General features: G+C 43.3%; 1 protein-coding gene across 3 annotated transcripts in view; it reads left to right on the forward strand.

Moving 5' to 3' along the window:
* GTF2IRD1 (GTF2I repeat domain containing 1) overlaps positions 1-22,732 on the forward strand; it is a 156,168-nt gene extending 133,436 nt beyond the window's left edge. For all 3 annotated transcript variants that reach the window (XM_083349393.1, XM_083349394.1, XM_083349395.1), the window contains 5 exons: positions 9,839-9,916; positions 11,331-11,523; positions 14,363-14,400; positions 17,654-17,793; positions 22,090-22,732. In XM_083349393.1, the coding sequence (XP_083205519.1) occupies positions 9,839-9,916; positions 11,331-11,523; positions 14,363-14,400; positions 17,654-17,793; positions 22,090-22,158 (518 nt within the window). In that variant the 3' untranslated portion in view covers positions 22,159-22,732. The remainder of the gene's footprint in view (positions 1-9,838; positions 9,917-11,330; positions 11,524-14,362; positions 14,401-17,653; positions 17,794-22,089) is intronic.
* The last annotated feature ends 293 nt before the right edge of the window (positions 22,733-23,025 follow it).

Here is a 23,025-nt window from a genome sequence, read left to right on the forward strand (position 1 = left end):
GTAAGTACGTTGTGGAAGTTCCACAGACTTCTGCTGGTCTTGTTCTTTTATTTTTTTTGATCGTTTTAAAGCAGCACGCGTCACCCTCTGCTCTCTAGGATCATCCAAAGAAGTTGTAGCTTGATCTCCTCCAGCACCGTTCTCCTCTGTCTGTCCATCTTCAGCCTCTTGATGTTCTCCTTCTCCAGATCCCTTTGCAGCTTCCAGAAGTGATAATGGGGTTGCTTTTAAAACATTATTGTAGAAATCACGCGCCTGCATCACAGTAACCAGACGGTACCTTTTACCTTCATGCATCACCATCAACCCAACTGGAATTTCCCATCTGAACCTTATATCTCGTTGCTTGAGCTCTTGCACAAGAAATGTAAAATCCTTCCTTCTCCTTAAAATCTTTGGAGGAATTTCTTTTAGAACCAAAACTTCTTGATCAGCAATCACAACTTTAGAATCATAGGCAGCTTGTATAACTTCATCTCTAATTTCCCTCTTAGCAAAATAAACCACCACATCTCTAGGCAGCTTTCTCTGTCTAGCAATCCATGAATTCACACGAAACACTTTATCCATGCCTCCCTTTATTTCAGATGCTGGCTGATTCAATACCACTTCCAGAGCCTCAGAAATCAGCTGCTTTAGATCTTCCTTAATATTCTCTTTTAAGCCTCTGATTCTAACAGCAAACTGCATCTGGTAATATTGAGCAAGACTCAATTCTCTGTCCATTTTGTCTCTTAAATCTTCATTCTCCAATACTTTTACTTCTAATATGGCATTCTTTTGAGTCAAATCTTCCACTTTTTCATCCAGATCTTCCACACATTCAGCCACTTTATGCACTGAAGACAAAATGTCTACCTTCATCACACTGAACTTCTGTTCCATCCTCTCTTCCATTCTCTCCTCCAATTTCTCCAATTTCTCCTCCATCTGTGCAAATTTATCACCCATTGATTCCAGAATTACCTGGGCATGTTTTTCAAGAGCATCTTGTAAATCCTTCGGTGTCAATACATCAGGAGGATGCAACGCCTGCAATGATGATTGTTGCACCGGAGAAGTTCCAGCACTCCGAAGAGTTTTTGGGGGAGGTTTAGCCGCCATCTTTTACTTTCACTTGTGGCGCACTTTCACTTTAACTTTAGAAAATCCATCAAGCTCGAGAGTAAAATATAATAATCCTCTTCACCTTTTCCTCTTGTACCGCTCTGCCTGCTCCTTTTATTCCATAGTCCTTCCTTCAGGCAGGGGTGGTCGCAAACGCCTGGCTCTGCTCCAAGAAATCCAGAGCAGAGACGCTGACCAGCTGGGAGTGACCCAGGCTACGGGGGAGTTCGATCCTTCAGCCGCCCAAGCTACAAGCTCAGGCGGCCCCGGAGAACTCGACCCCTACCTGGGGCCTCACCCCCTCCTCTTCTCCCGAGGAGGGGGCTTCAAATTCACCCGAACAGCTGATCGGCGCTGTTTCGGGTGAAAATTACTCAGCTGAGCCGCGGGCAGCCCAGGAAGGCTGTCTCCGGCGCCGCGCAGCCACCGGAAGTCTTCAACATCTTTTTTACATCGTGGTGACCAAAACTGGATGCAGTATTCCAAGTGTGACCTTACCAAGGCATTGTAAAGTGGTATTAACACTTCACGTGATCTTGATTCTTTCCCTCTGTTAATGCAGCCTAGCATTGTGTTGGCTTTTTTGGCAGCTGCAGCACACTGCTGGGAGTTGTGGGAGTTGTGGGAGTTGGAAGTCCAAAACTCTTAAAGTTGCCAGGGCTGGACACCTCTGCTTTACAAGAAACAGTACAGTAGATGTGAGTAAGTGCAACAGCATGAGCTTTGATCACTAATCAATATCATGGGGCAAAAATATTTCTTTTATTTGCAACACTCCCAGGAAAGGAAACAGCTCCTGCTGGGATATCTACCATTTGGTATAGGGAGGAAGGAGTCACCTTCTCTTGACCAAAGATTGAATCTTTGGCAAGTTGCTTTGGTAGCAGGGGCATTTGCTGATGAAGGAGTGGGAAAAGTCAAGATACTGGCTTTGATGGCATAATCAAAGCCCTTCCCCTTTTTATATGTGTGCTGCAAAAGCCAGGGGTTTGATTGTGCAGTCATAGCTGCCAAGTTGACGTTTATCACAACTCCTGTAGTAACTCTGGTTGGCAATTTTCTTTGTGCATATTTCTTTGCTCCCTTTTCTATGAGAAAGCCCTCCTTGTGGTTAAGGATTTCACTGACACTGAAGTCAATTCTACATGTTATGCCCCACTTCTTGCCATTTTGCCCTGTTCACCGCCCTGAGTCCTTCGGGAGAAGGGCGGTATACAAATAAAATTATTATTATTATTATTATTATTATTATTATTATTATTATTATTATTATTATTATTATTATTATTATTATTATTATTAATTATTATTATTTTCCCCATCTCCCCCAAGATGGAAGAGAGAAAGAGAATCAAACCCAGAATGGCAGCCATCACACGTGATTGAAGACCCGCCAAAAAGAGTGGGACTTCAGTTGTATGGTTGTGACTGCCATCTTGGCGTTTGTTTACCCCTCCCTGTGTACATCTCTGAGCCCAACCATACTTTATACCTCAGGTAGTCCTTGATTTATGACCATAATTGATCCTGCTCATCCTAGTTAGGGTGGTCATAAATCTTTTCACCCATGTAACTGATCTGATTGTATAAACTTTTTTACAGTGGTAAAGTGAACACCGCGGCCATTAAGCAAACCAATGGTTCACTATGGGTCACTTTTGCCGAAAACCAGAAGTAAATATTGCTGTTTGGCAAAACTGTTGTAAAACATGAGAGTCTTAGGAGGGCACCAGTTAGAGAAGGTTGGGCTAATATTGAAGCAACCTGGCCTCTTTTCTTTTCTTTTTCTTTTTCTTTTTCTTTTTCTTTGTCACAAAGCTTCCTAGGCTTGATGAAATACGGAAAACAAACAAAGCACTGTGGTAAAGTCTTTCTGAGCACATGCGCTGATGTATCTCCAAAGCCTTGAGCGCAACCTGAAAAATTACAGAGCAACAAAAAACATACCCAACTGGGTGACTGTTGCTGCAGGATCTTTTAGAGGCAGCAACTTGTCAATTATTTCTCTCTCCCCCACCTTCTTTGTTGCAATGCACTAATTAGTAAGGACAAGGATTTCCATTTATCAAGCCCTGACAGGCCCAGAACAAAGAAAAATTATATCGTGCAGAGGTTGGCAATATTTGGCTGGGGCTCTGGGCAGCCCTTAGGCTAATTTCATCCAAAAGTTCAATTCAGACGTTAGGGAAGATTTATTTCCTCATTCCCTGCAGCTTGATGTTTGGAAGTGAGACAAAGAAGGAGAAATGTCAAAAAACATGGCCATGAAATGATTGATTGCTTGTTGCTGCAGAACAGGAGTAGAAAACTGGGGAGGAATGAAATGACACACCCTGGAAGAAGGCATGACTGCCTGGCTGGTTAGGAGCAGTATCACATTAAAACAGAATGATTGTACATTCAAGAGAAGGACTAGGGGTGACATGATAGCAGTCTTCCAATATTTGAGAGGCTGTCACAGAGGATAAGGATGTCGACTTACTCTCCAAAGCACTTGAGGGCAGGACAAGAAGTAACAGGTGGAAGATCATTAAAGAGAGATCTAAGTTAAAACTAAGGAGAAATTTCCTGACAGTGGGAACAATTAATCAGTGGAATGGTTTGCCTGCAGAAGTTGTGGTACTCCTGCACTGGAGGTTTACAAGAAGAGATTGGACAACCATTTGTCTGAAATAGTATAGAGCAGGGGTAGGCAACCTTGGCTCTTTTATGACTCGTGGACTTCAACTCCCAGAATTCCTGAGCCTTCTGGGAGTTGAAGTCCACGAGTCATAAAAGGGCCAAGGTTGCCTACCCCTGGTATAGTCTCCTGATTGACAAAAGGGGTTCCTTTAGAAGACCTCCAAGATCCTTTCCACCCGTGTTACTCTTATGTTCTACATCCCATTGTACGTGAAGGTCCATTGTGATAAACTTTAGAAACCATATCCTTGCAAGAATCCATATGTAATATTTATGAACCCAGAATATTTTCGAATTCTTGGCTAGAATGAATTGATGGTTCATGGTTCGTAACTGGCCTGAGTGTATGAAATTCAGTAACATGCCTAGTTTTACATTTTTATTCTGCATTGCTTTTGTCTGCTACCACCTACACTCTGCCAAAATGAGCATGAATTGAGTAGGGCTGACTGAAGAAAAGAAGTTGTTGAGTTATGTACGATTGGTTCACACTTCTTTTCCCAAAACCATCCCTGCAACTTGTCCAGCCCCTGGAAACCAGACAGATAAGATCTCTTATGTTAGCTTTAATGTGAGTTCCATGGAACAGCGCTGGGAGAAGCAGTCCAGAAAGGACCAGAAAGAAGCTCATCTTCTGAAATTCTCAAAAGCTTTAATTTGTGATTCCAAACAAGAGAATGTTGTGATGAATCCAATCAGTATTTCTAATTTTATCTATTTATTAATTGGTCACTTAAAAGCAATTGGGGAGAGCCTCACAAATGCCTTAATGAGACTGTCGTTCTTTCCATTAGCATTTCTCTAAACACCCATCGCTCTTGAGAACATTATTAATTCCATTCGTAGACGATAGGGCTTAGTGAATAGGTAAGGTATGAGGATCTTGATGGAAGAACTATTGGGTTAAGAGAGAAATAAAAGTTTTGATGGTTTGTTTTAAACGCCACTGATCCAAATGTGTCCACAAGGGGAAGAGTCCAAAGAGTCAAGATGACGCCATAATCACGTGAGCAAAATCCCACCACTTTAAATGGAGCTGGGGTTTCATTCACGTGGTCATGATGATGGCCATCTTGACATTTGGACCCTCTGAGTATGCCCCTGTTCAAATCCAGTCTGATTGTTTCCCCATCCATGTTACTTTTTATTCTTGTGCCATTCTGATTTGAGGCTCTTCTTCATTAAATCAACCGATCTTCCCCCTATAGACTATCCAGTACAGTGCAGGAACGCTTTCTTGCCATAGATAGAATCCCATTTCTAAATCAAGTTGAATCCCATTCTTGTCCCATCATGGTCCCAAAGCAACAATAGGTTGTCCTTGTACTCCATCTGCATTGCCATCTGCTCACATCTTACTATACTATATCTTCCATAGGGCTCACAGACCACTTGTTAACACCTCACTTGATAAAATAACTGGGGAACATCGATTTTTTTTCACATACAACTGCTATTATCATATCAGTACAGTGTAATCTTTTTGAATATAGGTAAATGTTATATTGCCTGCAAAATTAGGCAGACTTTGATTGCCCATTGATAATTCACCACAATGTGTAATATATTCTCTTGTCTTTTTACCCTATTACTATTATTTTTTTTAATGCTCCTTATTTGTAATGCTTGTCTGTGATCGTAATAAAAAATACTTTTATTATGCATTGTCACCCTCTCTAAAACAGCCACATTTTAAGAACTAAAATGTTCAGTTATTCTTTAACCTATTTCCTTAAGATAGCTTGCATTACTCCATGCCAAACAGATGCATATTTTTATGCTTTCAAAAGCTTTGCCTGACTATTGGCACCCCTCTTAATTTTAGAATTGCTCCTAAAACAGGTTTTAATCACTGGCGTTTTCAAGCTGTGTTGGAAAAAAATCTTATACTTGAACCTCAAGAGAGAATGTCATTACAGTAGTTAAAGTATTAGACTAAGACCAGGAAAATCTGGATTCAAATCCTTGCTTGACCAAGGAGCTTTCTTGGTAATTTTGGGCTGGTCACTATCTCAGTTGTTGCAAAGAATAAAATGAGGGAGAGTTTAAAGATTTAGTTTGTAAGGTCATGATGGAACCGGGTAAAAGGAGTGTTAAATCTCACATCGGCTTTCCTTGAATAAAAAGATCCATTAATAAAATAGAAGCATTTTTTAAACTGCTTGTAGTATGGCTCATTGGCCACTGATTCAATAGGATACAGCAGAGCTTTTTCAGTTAATGTTAACTAAATATTTGCCATCATTGCTGGGGGACCAGGAGATAACTTGTGCTGTTCACAGTATACATTTGAGCCCTTATCAATTCCCTTCCTTCTAGGGTAGCACACTAGAGAGAAATGAATGTGAGAACAAACACTTTTTCTCTGCTGCCTGAGTCACAAGACTAGATCTTAGGACCTTAAGGTATACAGGGAGTCCTCTACTTATGATTACAATTGAGTCCCAAATTTCCATCACTAAGCAAGAGAGTTGTTAAGCGAATTTCCCTCCATTTTACGACCTTTCTTGCCACGGTGGTTAAGTGAATCACTGCAGTGGTTAAGTTAGTAGTATGGTTGTAAAGTGAATCTGGCTTCCCCATAGACTTTGTTTGACAGAAGGTCACAAAAGGTGACCACATGATCCCGGGACACTGCAGCCATCATAAATGCATACCAGTTGCTAAACATCCTAATTTTGCTCACCTGACCACGGGATGCTACAATGGTTATGTGAAAAACAGTCATGGGTCACTTTTTTTCAGTGCCATTGGAATTTTGAATGGTCACTAAATGGTTGTAAGTTGAGGAGTACCTGTAGCAGATAAGATTTCACATGGGGTACAGAGGAATAGCAGGGACGCGGTGGCTCAGTGGGTTAGGACGCTGAGCTTGTCGATCAGAAGGTCGGCACTTTGGCAGGTCGAATCCTGAGTGCCGCGTAACAGAGTGAGCGCCTGTTACTCGTCCCAGCTTCTGCCAACCTAGCAGTTCGAAAGCACGTAAAAATGCAAGTAGAAAAATAGGGACCACTGCGGTGGGAAGGTAACAGTGCTCCGTGCGCCTTTGGTGTCTAGTCATGCCGGCCACATGACCACGGAGACGTCCTCGGACAAGCGCTGGCTCTTCGGCTTTGAAACGGAGATGAGCACCGGCTCCTAGAGTCGGAAACGACTAGCACACTTGTGCGGGGGAACCTTTACCTTTACCTTTACAGAGGAATATCTGAAGTTGCATGTGTTTTGAGCTCAATACAGCCAGTGATCTAATTGGTGGTGGGTTCTTGTTTTTGAGTAGGGATTTGGTTAGAGTGGTTGGCAACCTTGTCTCTTTTATGACTCGTGGACTTCAACTCCCAGAATTCCTGAGCCAGCCATGCTGGCTCAGGAATTCTGGGAGTTGAAATCCACGAGTCATAAAAGAGCCAAGATTGCCTACCCCTGGGTTAGACAATGGAGTCAGGATCAGACAATGGAGTCCTTCTGTAAGGGATTCTGTAATGTAATCCCCAGAAATTGAAAGTTGCCACTGAATTTTAATTTTTAGTAAAGCAGAAGAGGAAATGTATTAAATACCCTGGGAGTAATCGTGTTAATTATTCTTAATTAAGTTGATGTTTCATTAGAAGTGAATAAGAATCCCGTTTAAATAAGTTTAAATGGAAAAAGTAAATACAGCTTAGATTTTATCCTGGCTACCTTCACTTTTTTGTTCCCCTAGCCTCACCATACTTTCTTGCAGGGTAAGGGAAAAAATATCCAAGGGGGAAGTAGTAAAACTGGTGCCCCAAATGGGCCCTGAACCTTCTTGCTTTTACCGTTCCCTCCAATTCTAGGATTTTTTGAGAATAAATTCATCACCCAAAGATAAGGATGTTAATGTGCAGAGGCCTGACCTAAGAGCTGGTTATAGGAGGAACTGAATATCTTTGCTTTAAGGGGGCTGTGTGTGTGTGTGTGTGTGTGTGTGTGTGTGTGTGTGTGTGTGTGTGAGAGAGAGAGAGAGAGAGAGAGAGAGAGAGAGAGAGAGAGAGAGAGAGAGAGAGAGAGAGAGAGAGAGAGAGAGAGAGAGAGAGAGATGGTGCAGAGTCCCTTGTGATCTCTGAGTTTGGTGGTTTTCTTGTAGACGTTTTATTACCAAACTAGATAACATTATCAGTGCTAGTAGGCAGCATTGATGGTGTTACCTAGATGGGTAATGAAAGACCTGCAAGAAAACAACCAAGCTCAGAGAGACCAAAGCTACAACCCAGAGCTACAATTATTCTCTTCTATCAAGACAGGTGGTGTAGAATGCTTGATCTTTGCCAGGAGTATGTTGGCCCTTAGTGCAACAGGCCTCTAGAGAAAAGCTGTTTATTTTCCTTCCATTTACGATCATTCTCTAGCTATGTCTGGAATGATTTCCCTTTTTTATTCCATTAAAGAGCCAAGGTTGCCAACCACTCTAACCAAATCCCTACTCAAAAACAAGAACCCACCACCAGTGACCCATTGGTTAAGATGCTGGATTTTTTTGGCTGGAATGTCGGCAGTTCAGGTTCGAGACCCAAGCGCCACTCAATGGAGTGAGCTCCCATCCTTGCCCCAGCTGCTAGCAAACTAGCAGTCTGAAAGCATGCAAATGCAAGTAGATAAATAGGTACCACTTTGGCGGGAAGGTAACAGTGCTTCCATAACTGTGGAAATGTCCTCGGAGACCGCTGGCTCAGTGTCCTTGAAACGGAGATGAGCACCTCCCCCTATATGTCTATGGAGATTCTCAGTCATGCAGGTCATAGTTATCCCAAAGATGTTTTCTCACAAGGCAACTGGACTTTCAAAAGCATCTTTGGGATGACCTCCCCCTATAGTCGGCGGACTCCTGGCTTAAATGTCAGGAAGATGGTTTTGTTGATTGCATATTCATTGACCAGACACTCCTGTGGTGCCCTCCATAGGGGGCTACTCGGTATCTCCCATGCTGCCTAAGAGTTCTGAATCCTAAAGACTCAGGATACAGGTTGGAGAAGGATCTTCTAGTCCATCTGTGGCAATCCAAGACCCAAGGCTACCTACAGTTCCAGCAGTACCTTCAAAAGCAGACTTGCTGAAAATCAGAGGCAGGTTTTCTTGCTGTTTGAGACAGGAAACACCCGCAAATTGTAGCGTGTGTTCATAGAGTTATGTTTCAATTCATATTTGAGCACGTGAAACACAGGAACACCCCCAAATCCTCCTGCAGTACCTGCTCTGTATAATTGTCTCAACCACTGAAGACACTTAGAGCACAAAATGGTAATGCATTTTCCTTCAATTTTTCACCGCCAGAAACCTATAGGATAGGTCAGGGGTTGGCAACCTTAAACACTCAAAGAGCCACTTGGACCCGTTTCCCAGAGGGGAAAAAACACGGGGAGCCGCAAAACTTGCGTGTGCACGTGCACACATGCAAGGGGGGAAACTTGATTGAAGAGTTTAATTAAAAAGAAATAGAGGCTGCTGTGCATGAGTTCTCTCTCTCTCCTCCCCCCCTCTCCCTCTCTCCGATCTTCTGCTTACCTAGCAAGCTGGCTTCACACTGTTCTCAGACAAGCTGACACACATTCTTATTGGGCTGGCTCTCCTGCCCTGCTTTTTGCTGCTTCCTGCTTCCTGTGGAGACGCAGCAAAGGCAGAAGGCCCACCCAATAAGCTTGTCAGCTTCTTGGAGATCAGCGTGAGGCCACTCTCTTTTTTACTCTCTCTCACACACACACACACACACACACACTGTCTCTCTCTCTCTCTCTCTCACAGAGAGAGAGAGAGAGAGAGAGAGAGAGAGAGAGAAAGGGAAGCGCAAGTACCTCTCTCTATCTCTCTCTCTGCAAATGGCAGAGGAGGACTGGGAGACGCAGGAGAAGGCTGAAAGGCATGCGGCTCCAGAGCCATGGGTTCCCGACCCGTGGGATAGGTAGTTTCCAATGAGTGAGGGTAGGCTTGGACCCGCCATTCTTGGTCCAACATCTTCTCTGCCACGCTTTTCTGGTTCTCTTGGAATACTCATGAGAAAGAATTACTAAACACCTGGCCTTTTCTTCCTCGGCAGATGAGGATGATGCAAACCGGTTGGGCGAGAAGGTGATTCTCCGAGAGCAAGTGAAAGAACTGTTCAATGAAAAATATGGTGGGTTGCTCTATTTTGAATACAGGGCTTGATGGTCTTGTCGGCTTGGGGGGCAAATGGTGAAAGCACAGCTGGAAGTTCTGGATCCATAGTTCAAAGGCAAAGCAGATCTCTCAGTCTGAATTTCTGGTTCCTTGACCCCTAATCATGGGGTGGCTGGTCGCTACGTCTCTGCTTCACCTTTTCCACAGGGCTCTTCTGAGACTTAATGCAAAAGCTGCTGATAGCACTACCTTTAACTCTGTGATCGAAAGTCAGGGTGCAAATCATATACCAACCATAATTGGGAACGGCAACGGTGTCGCTAAATGCTACAGCTGCTAAGCAAAACAAAAACAAAAAACCCCCACAAGAGCACACTGGACTCATCACATCGCTTCCACTTCCTTTATAAAGCAAATCATCATGGTTGTTAAGTGACACATCCTGTGGCCACAACTTGCATTTTCACTTCCGCTTTCTCCATTAATTCTGCTGGTTGGAAGTTGGTTGTAAAGCTCGTGTGATTGCATAACGGTGCAATACTGCAATGGCTGTAAATGTGAGAATTGGTTGCAAAGTTCGTTTTTGTTTTTCCAACCATTTCTAGCTTCAAGCTTCAAACAAGGTGGGCAGTAAGCAAGAATTACCTGTAAAGAACAGCATTTTCAGTGGTTTGTTACCTTATATAAAGACTTCCTGGGAAGAAGCCAGATTTAAGCCTTCCATCCTCCCAGCACAGTTCTTGCTGTGACCTGCTTTATTTGAAGAAAAAAAAACTTCTCAAATCCTGTATTCATCTGACAGTGTGCTTAATCAGCTCAGTTAGAGATCTAGTGGATGCTTTGGCACCACTAATTTAGCTTTAATAGTTCTGACCTTGATAAGTCAGTTATCTGCGACTTATCATGTTGTCCACACTCAGCCTATTCAGTTAGTTTAGGGTTCAGCATACAAACATAGTACTCAACTCAAGCCACTTGTTTAGTGACCGTTTGAAGTTACAACATCACTGAAAAAAAGGAAGAGGATCAATTTTCACACTTAACGACCACGGCAGCATCCTTCTGGTGAGGTGCTTGGCAACTGATGTTTATGACAGTTGTGCTGTCACAGGGTCATGTGATCACCCTCTGTAATCCTTCCAAGCAGCTTCCGACAAGCAAAGGGGGGGGGGAAGACAGATTCACGACTGCACAATTCACTTCACAACCACAGTGATTCGTTTAACTGTAGCAAAAAGGCCACCAAGTGGGCTGTGAATCGCCGAACAACTGCGCTGCTTAGCAACAGAGATTTTGGGCTCAACTGTGGTTGTAAGTCAAGGACTACAACCTGTGTCTCATTTTACATTGTAGAAGCTACGAATAAGATTGAGAGGCAAGGTGGGCTTTCTTCTGTTTTGTGATTGTGAAATTCTTTCCTTTTGTTTCAGGGGAAGCTTTAGGCCTGAACCGGCCTGTTCTGGTACCCTACAAACTGATCAGGGACACACCTGATGCTATCGAAGTGACTGGTTTGCCGGATGATATCCCATTTCGGAATCCCAATACTTACGATATCCATCGGCTAGAGAAGATTCTGAAAGCACGTGACCGGATCCGGATGGCAATTACTAGCCAGCTCCAGTAGGATTCCATTCCCAACCTTCCTTTTAATTTTATAGAATTTACTTATTGCAATTATATTACTATGCCGGTTTAATTGATCTGTAAAGTCACAGTGCCCTCTACTGGCATTAAAATATAACTACACAATTCACTGAATCAACAATCCCACCCACCCACCCCCAAATACCAGAACTTCCAGGACAGCGGTTCCTGGAATCCCACCAAAGAGAATTGTGAGATTGCTGTGCCAAAATATTTGCCAAAGGTTACCTTAGCAAAAGTAAGACGTTTAATATTTAAATCTGTCTTTGTACCAGTAGACCATTTATCTGTCTAGGTCAGGGGTAGGCAACCTTGACACTCTTATGACTCGTGGACTTCAACTCCCAGAATTCCTGAGCTAGCATGGCTGGCTGAAGAATTCTGGGAGTTGAAGTCCGCGAGTCATAAAAGAGCCAAGATTGTCTACCCCTGGTCTAGGTTAAAAAAGCATAATACAGAGCAACTGTGCTTGACGGTTTGATCTGCAAAGGCTGAGCTGAGGTCTCCTTCCATCACCTGCTCCCCAAGGCTCGCTTCAGTTTCAATATTGTGATCTGACTCTGGAACCATCAGCATATTACTAATGCTAGGCATATCCAAGGCTAAGCTACCCAAATAGTGTTTCACATACAGAATCCTCAAGTTGAAAGGAACCATCTCCACTCCCCCCCATCCCCCCATTCAATGACTAACCTTCTGTTCAATGCAACAGCCCAAGCCTTCTTGACATATCTTTGTCTAGTCAGGGCTTGAACCCATCTCCTCTGCAGGTCACTGATTCTACTGTCAGTCTGCTCTTGCTGGCTACTTAATGACTGGATTTGGACAACATACAGGTGGTCCTTGACTTACATTCATTCATTTAATGACCATGCAAAGTTACAATGGCACAGAGAAAAGTGACTTATGACCATTTTTCACACTTAACGACCATTGGAGCATTCCCCATGGTCACGTGATCAAAATTCGGATGCCTGTTAACTGTCTCATATTTATGATGGTTACAGTGTCCTGGAGTCACGTAATCACCTTTTGTAACCTATAGATAGATAGATAGATAGATAGATAGATAGATAGATAGATAGATAGATAGATAGATAGATAGATAAGCTTTATTGTCGTTTTTTACTGTGGGCACAATGACACACATTAAAAATGAAATTTAGTTGCCTGCTCTCAAAGTGTACACATACATAACACACATTTAAACATACTATATACTATACACACATACACACACACCTACACCCTTACATATACAGTAAGTAACATATAAATATTAATCCACTGTCCGTGATAAGGAAAGTTAATGGGGAAGCCAGATTCCCTTAACAATTGTGTTACTGATTTAACAACTGCAGTGGTTCACTTAACAACAAGAGCAGTGGGCTGATGCCTCCTTAAGTAACACCAGCTGCCTGCAATTAGTGCAGGTTGGCATCCCACCAGGCTCAAGGTTGACTCAGCCTTCCATCCTTCCGAGGTAGGTAAAATGAGGACCCAGATTGTTGGGGGCAATTAAGCTGACTTTGCAATAATGCCGCTTGGGGGGTGTGTGTGTGAAAGCCCTAATAAGCAGGCATATACATAGAATGAAGGCTACTGCTAAGCTTGTAAGCCGCCCTGAGTCTTCGGAGAAGGGCGGGATATAAATGGAATTAAAATAAAATAAAAAATAAAAAACTGTGGCAAGAAAAGTTGTAAAATGAGGCAAAACTCACTTAACAACTGTCTTGTTCAGCAATGGAACTTTGAAGCTCAGTTGTGGTCATAGGTCAAGGACCACCTGTACTAGGTTTGACTAACAAATAGAAGCTGTAATATAATTTATTTGTTTGGGGTACAATATACTAATTATATTTTGCTAACCTAACTTAATCTCAAATGCATGGCATTTTTAGAAGCTTTGGAGGCTTTTTTAATAGTCGATGTTTAGCCAACTTTTTTGGACAAGAGATGTATATTGGGGGGGGCACACATGGTAGATGGGGATAAGTTATCAATGACAGAACCTGAGTCAGAATACAGAGAGTTCTCAGTTTATAACCCGATTGGGACTGGAGACATAGCTTTTGTCACTAAGTTATACAGATATTAAGTGAGTTGTGCCCGATTTTATGACCTTCTTGCTACGGTCGTTAAGTGGATTGTACAATCGTTAACTGAATCCAACTTCCCTCATTGACTTTGCTTGTCAGGAGCTCCCTGGGAAGATTGTAAATGGCAATGACACACATCTGTCATAAATTCGTGCTGGTTGCCCAACACCCAAATTGTGATCATAGCAGAGAGGCTGTGGCAGTCAAAAATGTGAGGGCTGGTCTTAAATCACATTTTTCAGCACTGTCATAATTTTTGGATGGTTGCTAAACAAACAGTCATAAGTTGAGAACTTACCTGTAGGTGACAAAACTCCTTTTCTTTGTGGTATCCTTTTTTCTCTCTTCCTCTTTTTTTGCCCTAACCAGCTGGCACAGAGGATGAGAACAGATTTCAGCTACTGTCTTGCAAAAGCTTTTGAAATCAGTGCCGGAACTGAATGAAAATTAAGCCCAGAGCTAATAATCATTAGCTTTCTGGTTTCATAACCCTGATTTAGAAGAATGTTTCATACAAACTTCCAAAACTCCAGGCACTCTGCTTGAGCAGGGGGTGGGACTAGAAGACCTCCAAGGCCCCTTCCGGCTCTATTCTGATTGATCGATTCATCTGGAGTATCAGTATTAGCTGGTAGCAGGTGGAGATATTTTTAAGCATTGTCATCAACCTTAATTTCTAAATGCCATCTCATTCGTACCCTTCTTTTTCCATTTAGGCCATTTGCAGATGTAGGTCCTGAGGCCAAACCACCAGGTAAGGTGAAAAATAGGCAAACAGGAGACTTTTTTTAAAAAAAAAAATGTTTTGGGTTCTTCTTCATAATCATGTAAAAGGAACCTTATGATTCTTTTCAAATTATGTAGGATTGGTCCACATTTCAGGAAGCTTCCAATGAGATATTTAAAGATTTGGGTTACTCATAGAAGAAAGCAGCTCCCATATCCTGGACAGGGCAAAGGGAATGAAAATAACTGATTTCATTTCTGCTGTATCTCTAAAAATAATATCTGCTTAAAGTAAGGGCGAATGATGTAAGTCTTGCATGTTCATAAGGCACCCATAATACCATGACATGATGCCCACTGACTCTTGATTTTTTTAAGAAAAAGAAAAGGAAAAAAGATGGAAAGATAAGCCACATCTTGAATGATCTTTGTGTTCTAATCATATGAACTCCCATGAGATTTAATCCATTTATAATGGGCATATATTTTGTTTATAACATTTTTGCTATACTCGTGGACTGATATACAGTTGTTCTGCATTAATGTCTGATTAATGTCTGAGGCAGACAACCCTGCAGTCTGAATGACTCTTCATAAATTGGCTGCTTAATTTTGAAGGAAAGCCTCAGAGTGCGTGGGGGGAGGGTAAGACAAGAATGAATGTTTAACTTTCCCCTTGAGCTGCATTTTTGCTCATAATTGCTCCCATTCCTAAAGCTACTTTAGCCACGACGGGGAGGATTGGAAAACTTACAGGATGAAGTCTGTTTTGGTCTAGAGAAAATTGAATACAAGTACAGTAGACCCTGATTTGTATATGGACATGTCTAGCAGAAAATAGTGGGACGCGGTGGCTCAGTGGGTTAGGACGCTGAGCTTGTCGATCAGAAGGTCGGCAGTTTGGCGGGTTGAATCCTGAGTGCCGCGTAACAGAGTGAGCGCCTGTTACTCGTCCCAGCTTCTGCCAACCTAGCAGTTCGAAAACACGTAAAAATGCAAGTAGAAAAATAGGGACCACTACGGTGGGAAGGTAACAGTGTTTCTGTGCGCCTTTGGCGTTTAGTTCATGCCGGCCACATGACCACGGAGAGGTCCTCGGACAAGCGCTGGCTCTTCGGCTTTGAAATGGAGATGAGCACCGGCCCCTAGAGTCGGAAACGACTAGCACGCGTGTGCGGGGGAACCTTTACCTTTACCTTTAGCAGAAAATAATTCTGGCCGATTAAAAGAGAATCAGGCAACCTTTGCAAAGGGACAGGTTACACTTAACCCAAAGGATCTATCTGAAGGGCAGTGACTCCAAAAGGGGATCTAGGACAACTTGCCATGGCCACATTGCTGCAGTCAACCCACCATGGCCAACTCATCGTGGGAAAAACTCGACATGCCAACTTCCTGCAGGACAACTCAAAGTGGAACTTGACTCAGCCACGGGACGGGGGTAGTTCATCTGGCACAAGCGAGGCCGGAGGGGAAGACAGCTACGGAGCAGCCTTGGCATTGCACAGCCATGGGGACTCTCCTTCCCCACTGAGCATCATTTTCAACCTCCAGCTTCTCCCAGTAGAGAAGGGAGCGCAAGCCAGGATGATGCTGCCACAACAAAGGACAGGTGTGCTTCCCCCATATTGGCTGCCCTGGACAGGCGCTTCTCTCTTCCCCCAGCACCGCTGCAGCCATCGTCGAGCTTGCTGAAGTTTGCAGCTCCGCTTCTGCTCTACAGTGGCCTTCCTGTGGCCACGTCGAGTTGTCCCGTGTCGAGTCCCGTTGTCGAATTGGCCATGGCATGTTGTCCCATGGCAAGTCCTGTGGCAAATTGGCCACATTGAGTTGTCATGTGGTGAATTGTCCCATTCCCGTGGGACCTGGGTCACACTAGGATTAGAGTTTTTTCTGCATTCTGCAACTCAAAACAGTGAGAAACCATACTATTGATTTTGGGCATAAGAGCCATAAAAAGGAGGTTCAGGACCATCCTGGGTTTAAATGGCAATACTGTACTCTCGTTCTGACCAGGATCAAGATAAGGGCCTCTTGCCAGGAATATCTTCAAGGGAAGTCAGAAAAGCCAAAATGGCAGTTGTGAGCAGATGACATGTGTAAAAAAAGGAGCTGGGCTTCATTTCTGCAGCTATGGTTAAAATTCTGACTTCTTTTAAACCTTCCCTGCAGATGCCTGCTTTTTTTTCTGTTTCATCTTAAAGCTGACTTTGACAGCCCTTTAGACAGAGGATCGTTTTCTGGAAATCAGGATAAAATACTACTCCAGTGGACCCCATTTGCTTGGGAATAAGTCTGATTAGATTACAGGCTTGTATCCAAGAGAAACAAGTCCTTCCTTTTGTGGATCTTTGCTGGCTGTGTTTGCAGAAACATTGAGTTAGACAGCGGCTGAGTTTGCAGTATTTGCTAAGCTTAGTTAGCTTCAACCTTGGTTAGGTTTTTTTGGGGGGGTGAGTTACGTTTTTGCAGAAGCCCAACCTACTCAGGTAATTCATGGTCTAATGTATTCTGCAAAAGCAGATCAAGCCAGTAACCAAGTTAAGTGTGTTATATGAATTCAGCCAGAGAGAAGGTGGTAGGTCATTAACAAATCAGTTCAACCAAGCTACTTAACTTGGTTATTGACCAAATGCATTTCCTTGGCTTGCACAATCCATAATTGAGGCAACTGTGTTGAGCTCATAGCAATATGGTAAGCCACAAAGAAACAAACCACGGCAGCCACGGAGTCTTTAATTCCCTGCTCCAGGAAGACTGTCCTCTGAGGGCACCTACCTGGCAGCTTTCACCATCCTCTTGCTTTCAGAAGCATTGGACTACAACTACCCTGAGCGCACAGCAGATGTTGTGGGAATGGATGATGTCCAGCATCATCCTGGGGACAACTGGCATATGAGGCTGGGATGTCTGAGACATTTGCAGTCATTATGTGGTAGAGGCCAAAATCCCAGATATGCCATCTCCAACCAAGTGTTCAGCTCCTATTGTTCCTGAGCCAAATGACTTATGAATTCTGGAAGCTGCAATCCCATGTATCCAGAAGGTATGGTAGCTGGTTAGGGAAGCCTCATTGAAGTAATGTGTCTCTGCTAAAATGTTGTATGAGGAATGTATGGTTTGAAGTAGAGGAGAGGGATTCGTAACTTCTCCTCTAGCACACCACTTCTCCATAGTTAATGTTCTGGAGGCTTGTCCATTACATTTATGGAGAAGATGTTAGAGACAAAGAAGAAGAATCATCCCAGTTAAAACTCTCGTTCTCCTTTGAATGCCACTAGAGAACAACAGCATCGTTCCTAAACGGAAGCGGAAGAGGATCTCAGAAGGGAATTCTGTCTCTTCCTCCTCGTCATCATCGTCATCCTCCTCCTTGTCAAATCTAGAGTCCACCTCATCAACCAATCAGATCTCACTTGTGGTAAATACAATCACTGCAGCTTGGCTTTGAGGGAGGAAGGCATCAGTCTGTGCCTGAATTACTGTATATTGTCTAAGCCAGGGGTAGGCAACCTTGGCTCTTTTATGACTCAGGAATCCTGGGAGTCCACGAGTCATAAAAGAGCCAAGGTTGCTTACCCCTGGTCTAAGCTATATGATTTCAGATTGCAGGCAAAGATTCATCTGGAGGATCCAATCTGGGTTGGTCACCAGGACCAGAGGCAGCAGCCTCTGATCTTTTCAACTGGGTTTGCCAAGTAATTCCTCCCCCCCCCGCCCCCCAACTCTATCAGCCTTTGTTCCCAGAAACTCCGAGAGCCGGCCATAATTTTTCATATTGAGCCAATATGGATCAGGCTTATGCAAGTGATCATTCAAACTCTGGGGGGTAGGAAGGATGGAAAACTGGATATAGTGTGCCTCAGCTAAATCAGATTGCAATCCTACTCACTGTCTCCCTATACCTCCAGACAGTCATGCAGGGTTGAAGCCTAGGTTGCTACCACAAGGGGAAGAGAGCTGGTCATCCAACAAAAACAGGAGCACCTAGTTTCCTCTCCTTCTTGTCCAACATTCAGATATTTGAGCAGATGCTGGCGTGGATGTAGACTTCAAGTGAGTGCTAATTTGAGAACCATATTCTGAGAGACCCAACATGAGGTCCTAGCCAACACTAAAGACAAAAAGAAAGGACTGCCTTCTACCCAAGAACAAGGACATTTTTAATTTGAACTGGACCTAAATAAGACTCTGGGACCAAAAGGAGCATAGATTATCCTGGGAACAGAGTACAGACCACAAAACAATCCTCCTAGCCCCAAACATAGTGTGGTGTAATGATTAAAGTGTTGGACTAGGATCTAGGAAGGCCTGTTTCAGGTTTGCCCTTTGCTGTGGAAGCCTTCTTGGTTATTTGGGGCCAGTCAGGCTTTCTTAGACCAACTTGAGAAGATTTTTACTGTGGTGAAAAATTGGAGAGGATACTGCTGTGCGTGCCACCTGGAGTACCCCAAAGAAAGGTCGAGTATAAATTTTGAAAAATAAGTTTTTGAAGGTGCTTTTTTGAAAAGCAACTGGACTTTCTTGGGTTTTTTTTTTCCTTTGAAAAAGTTTCGCTTCTCATCCAAGAAGCTTCTTCAATTCTGAAGCTTCTTGGATGAGAAGTGAAACATTTTTAAAGAAAAAGAACCCAACAAAGTCCAGTCGCCTTTGGGAAAAGCACCTTTGGGACAACCCTGACCTGGATGATTGAGAATCCCCATAGACATTTTTAGCGTCATACACATATCTCTTTCCATGTCAAACAGAAAGTCCTGAGATGACGAGTCTTCAGGAATCACCCGTCCAATGCCAGGTTGCAATAACTGGGCATTTTTAAGTGAGAAGAATCATTGTGCAGATATATCCTATCACAATGAGCAGTTCTGCCCAATCTTCCTCGTTTCCCCTGGCTTTAGCACTGATTCTGATGGAGATGATTCTTAACGCTCATGGGGATATAGGGGAAAGTAGACCAGGGCAAACCTTTTAAGATTCATTGCCCCAACCCAACCCAATGGCCTGCCTGACGGTCGTTTTGGGAGACCACCCGGATCAAAAAGACCCACTAGGAAACTGGCATTTTCGAGTGGAAATGTTCTTGTATGTGAAGATTCAGATTTCCTTCGAGGAAGGACCTGAGAGTCTATAGAGATTCTCAGTCATCCAGGTCTCGATGGTGCTTTTTCAAAAGGCAACTGGACGGGTTTTTTTCCTTGAGGAAGAAGAAGTTGTTTTGCGTCTCATTGAGGAAGCTCCATCAGTTGTGACTGGATGGTTGGGGATGAAAGGGTGAAGCTTCTTGGATGAGAAGCGAAACGACTTCTTCTTCCTCAAGGAAAAAAAAAAGTCCAGTTGCCTTTTGAAAAAACACCTATGAGACAAGAACCTAAGAGAAGACTCTAGCTGGCCTTCTTTGGATTGCCCCTCCCATCCACCCGTGGGGCTTTGTACCTCTGTGGCCGTGTCTCCTTTGGCTACCAGAGAAGGCAGAACTGTGCCTGGCAGCCAATGTTTTCTTTGCGGATGTATGGCTCCAGTAGGAAGGCTGACCTTGCAGAAGGTATTCTACAAAATGAATATTCCTATAGTAGGTTCTGCTGCCTCTTACTGCCACAATTCCTTTTTTATACTTCCTTGCTTGTTGGAGAATGCCACCACTTCTGGCTGTCAAGCAAAGGCAGCAGTGTTGCCCAGCAAGTGAAAAGGTCAGGATAGGGTTCATCCCAGTGAGAGGCAGCAAAGAAAGAGAGCGATGCCAAAGAAAGAGAAGAATCCTACATCGCTAGAAGAACGGGCAAGAGAACTTTACATTTCTGCTTTGCTTACAAGGCAAAGGTAGCAGAGGTGTTTGTGGGGAAGGTAACAAAAAGTCAAGATGGTAGCCGTGACTGTAGCCAAGGCCCTGTTCATTTTTTTGTATACAGTTGCTATCTTGACTTTTTTGATCACTTCCTTGTGGACAATGCTGCAAAGCAGCTCAGTATCAAAACTTTAAATGCACACCCTGTACATTAAGAAATGTCTGAAAAGTAGAATTCCGGTATTTAGACCAGAAGGCAAAACCCATTTGGGTTTAGAACAAATTTGACACTGATGAGGTGGACATAGTCTACAGTTGTCCATGACATATAGTAGGGTCAATGCCTACTTACATTTGTTGAGTTCCAAATAAAACAAATTATATATTGCCCCCTGGTGGCTAAGACAAGTAAAAACATCACCCAGGATAACAATTTAAAACTAATGTAAAGAATAGAGAAACCTATAAGGCTCCAAAACCCAAGATAGATTCACTGAAATTCTTCTAAGCAGTTTTCTTTATAGTTCCTCACTAATAGAAATATTCTCCAACTAAATCAGGTGACTTGCACCATGAACCATATATTCTGGGAGCTATTAGGGAGGAGCTGTCTTCACTCTAAGGGACGTGGTGGCCCAGTGGGTTAGGACGCTGAGCTTGTCGATCAAATGGTCGGCAGTTTGGCGGGTCGAATCCCGAGTGCCACGTAACAGAGTGAGCGCCTGTTACTCGTCCCAGCTTCTGCCAACCTAGCAGTTCAAAAGCACGTAAAAATGCAAGTAGAAAAATAGGGAACACTCCGGTGGGAAGGTAACAGCGTTCCGTGCGCCTTTGGTGTCTAGTCATGCCGGCCACATGACCACGGAGACGTCCTTGGACAAGCGCTGGCTCTTCGGCTTTGAAACGGAGATGAGCACCGGCCCCTAGAGTTGAAAACGACTAGCACGCATGTGCGGGGGAACCTTTACCTTTACCTTTACCTTGTCTTCACTCTCTTTCTCTCATACAAACTATCAAAACTGCAATGTCTCTTGCTTCTTTGGAATTCACCCCCTCCCTCCCGGGGGGAACTGGACAACATTCCATCACACCCTCCAAGAAAGTTTGTGGAAGCCATGTAAAATCCTTAAAATGATCACATAACACAGCGGTGTCAAACTGCCGGCCGGTGGGCCGGACGCATCATCCGGAAGCCGCGCCCACCCCATTGCCAGCAATGGCAAAACTGTCCCAATACGTTGTGCGATGTCACGTGACATCGCGAGTTTGACATGTCTGACATAACATAATATCACATCTATACCTCTTCACCTGAGAGCTTAATGGGAAGTAGACGGTGTATATCATTCTGAACCTAAGACAAGGTCCATTCAATTAAATAATGCCATCTCCTGGGATCTAATTGTGTCACAGCGCTTGCCCTCTGGAACACCATCCCACCAGGATTAGATTTGGGAAAGCACTGAAGACCTGGATGTTTTCCAAGGCCTGGGCGTTAGGAGGTTAAATGGCTTGTGAAATAAAATCATATTATTGAGAGTGTTGGCGGGTTTCTTCTCAGTAATGATTGCAAGTGTTTAATGTGTCATCGATATTAGTGTTTTTGTATTATTTTGAACATGTTCTTAGGCAGGGCCACATCTCTAAGATGGGTGGCCATAACAGGGCAGAATAAGGCAGTTCGACTGATTAATTTTGGGGAGGAGGTTATTTTGTTTTAAAAATGCCAAGTTTATTTAATAACATATGATTAAAAAAAAACCTGAATGATTTTTCAGCCCAACTCGTAAGCAACTCATAATAACAAAAGGCCTCCTAAATGTAGCTATATGCAGAGTCTTTGCTCGGGGCAGCAGTTGCTCTGTGTTGGAGTTTTTAAATGTCTTCTGAATAGACAGTTTGTAATGCCTTTTTCCTCTTCCTTTGTCCCTGCAGCAATGGCCGATGTACATGTTGGACTATGGGGGTCTCAATGTTCAGATCCCAGGACCTATGAATTATTGAGCCCTCGATCTTCTGCAGATGAACCTCAAAGAAAAAGAAAGAACTGCTCGTGATGTGTAATTTTTTTTTGTACAAAGTGTATATTCCAATATGTAACAATGCCTTTTAGTTTTTCCAATGATTTTTACACTATATTCCTGCCACCAGGGCCTTTTTGAATAAAAAAAGAAAGGAAGTGTTGCCTTGCTCTGAAAAAAACGTTTTAAAGTTATTCTTCACCACAGTTGCATACTTCAACACACATAGAGTCAAGAATTTAAGATCAAAATATAAACTGGTTATTTGCTAAGAACAAAGAAACAATGTTTATCCAACCAACTCGCTGGTACATCTATCCCAGATAAAGGAGGTACTGTGACTGTGAACCTTATTTAGGGGAAAGGCATATACCAGGGGTAGGCAACCTTGGCCCTTTTATGACTCGTGGACTTCAACTCCCAGAATTCCTGAGCCAGCCATGCTGAGGGGAAAGGGAGAGGTTTCCAAGCTGAGACGTGCTGGCTCAGGAATTCTGGGAGTTGAAGTCCACGAGTCATAAAAGAGCCAAGGTTGCCTACCCCTGGCATATACGAAGGAAGCAAGGCAATGATTGTGCTTGAAAATGTAGGGTCTTCTTTGGATTTTGAAAGATTTTTTAAAAAAATAATAAATAGGTGCATCCAGCATATTGGAGGCATAATCTCTCTTGTTTTTATATCCCTGAAAAACGATACCAATTGGGAAACGGGACTGGGGGTCAGCTATGTAGGCAAGGGGGCTGTCTCCCCTAATTCAGCTCCGAGTTTGTCAACTTTGGCAACTTTCAGATGCACGGACTGGCTGGGGAATTTTGGCAGTTGAAGTCCACACATCTGAAAGTTGCCAACG

Source organism: Vipera ursinii (genome assembly GCF_947247035.1).
Source record: "Vipera ursinii genome assembly, chromosome: 1".
Classification (NCBI taxonomy): domain Eukaryota; kingdom Metazoa; phylum Chordata; class Lepidosauria; order Squamata; family Viperidae; genus Vipera; species Vipera ursinii.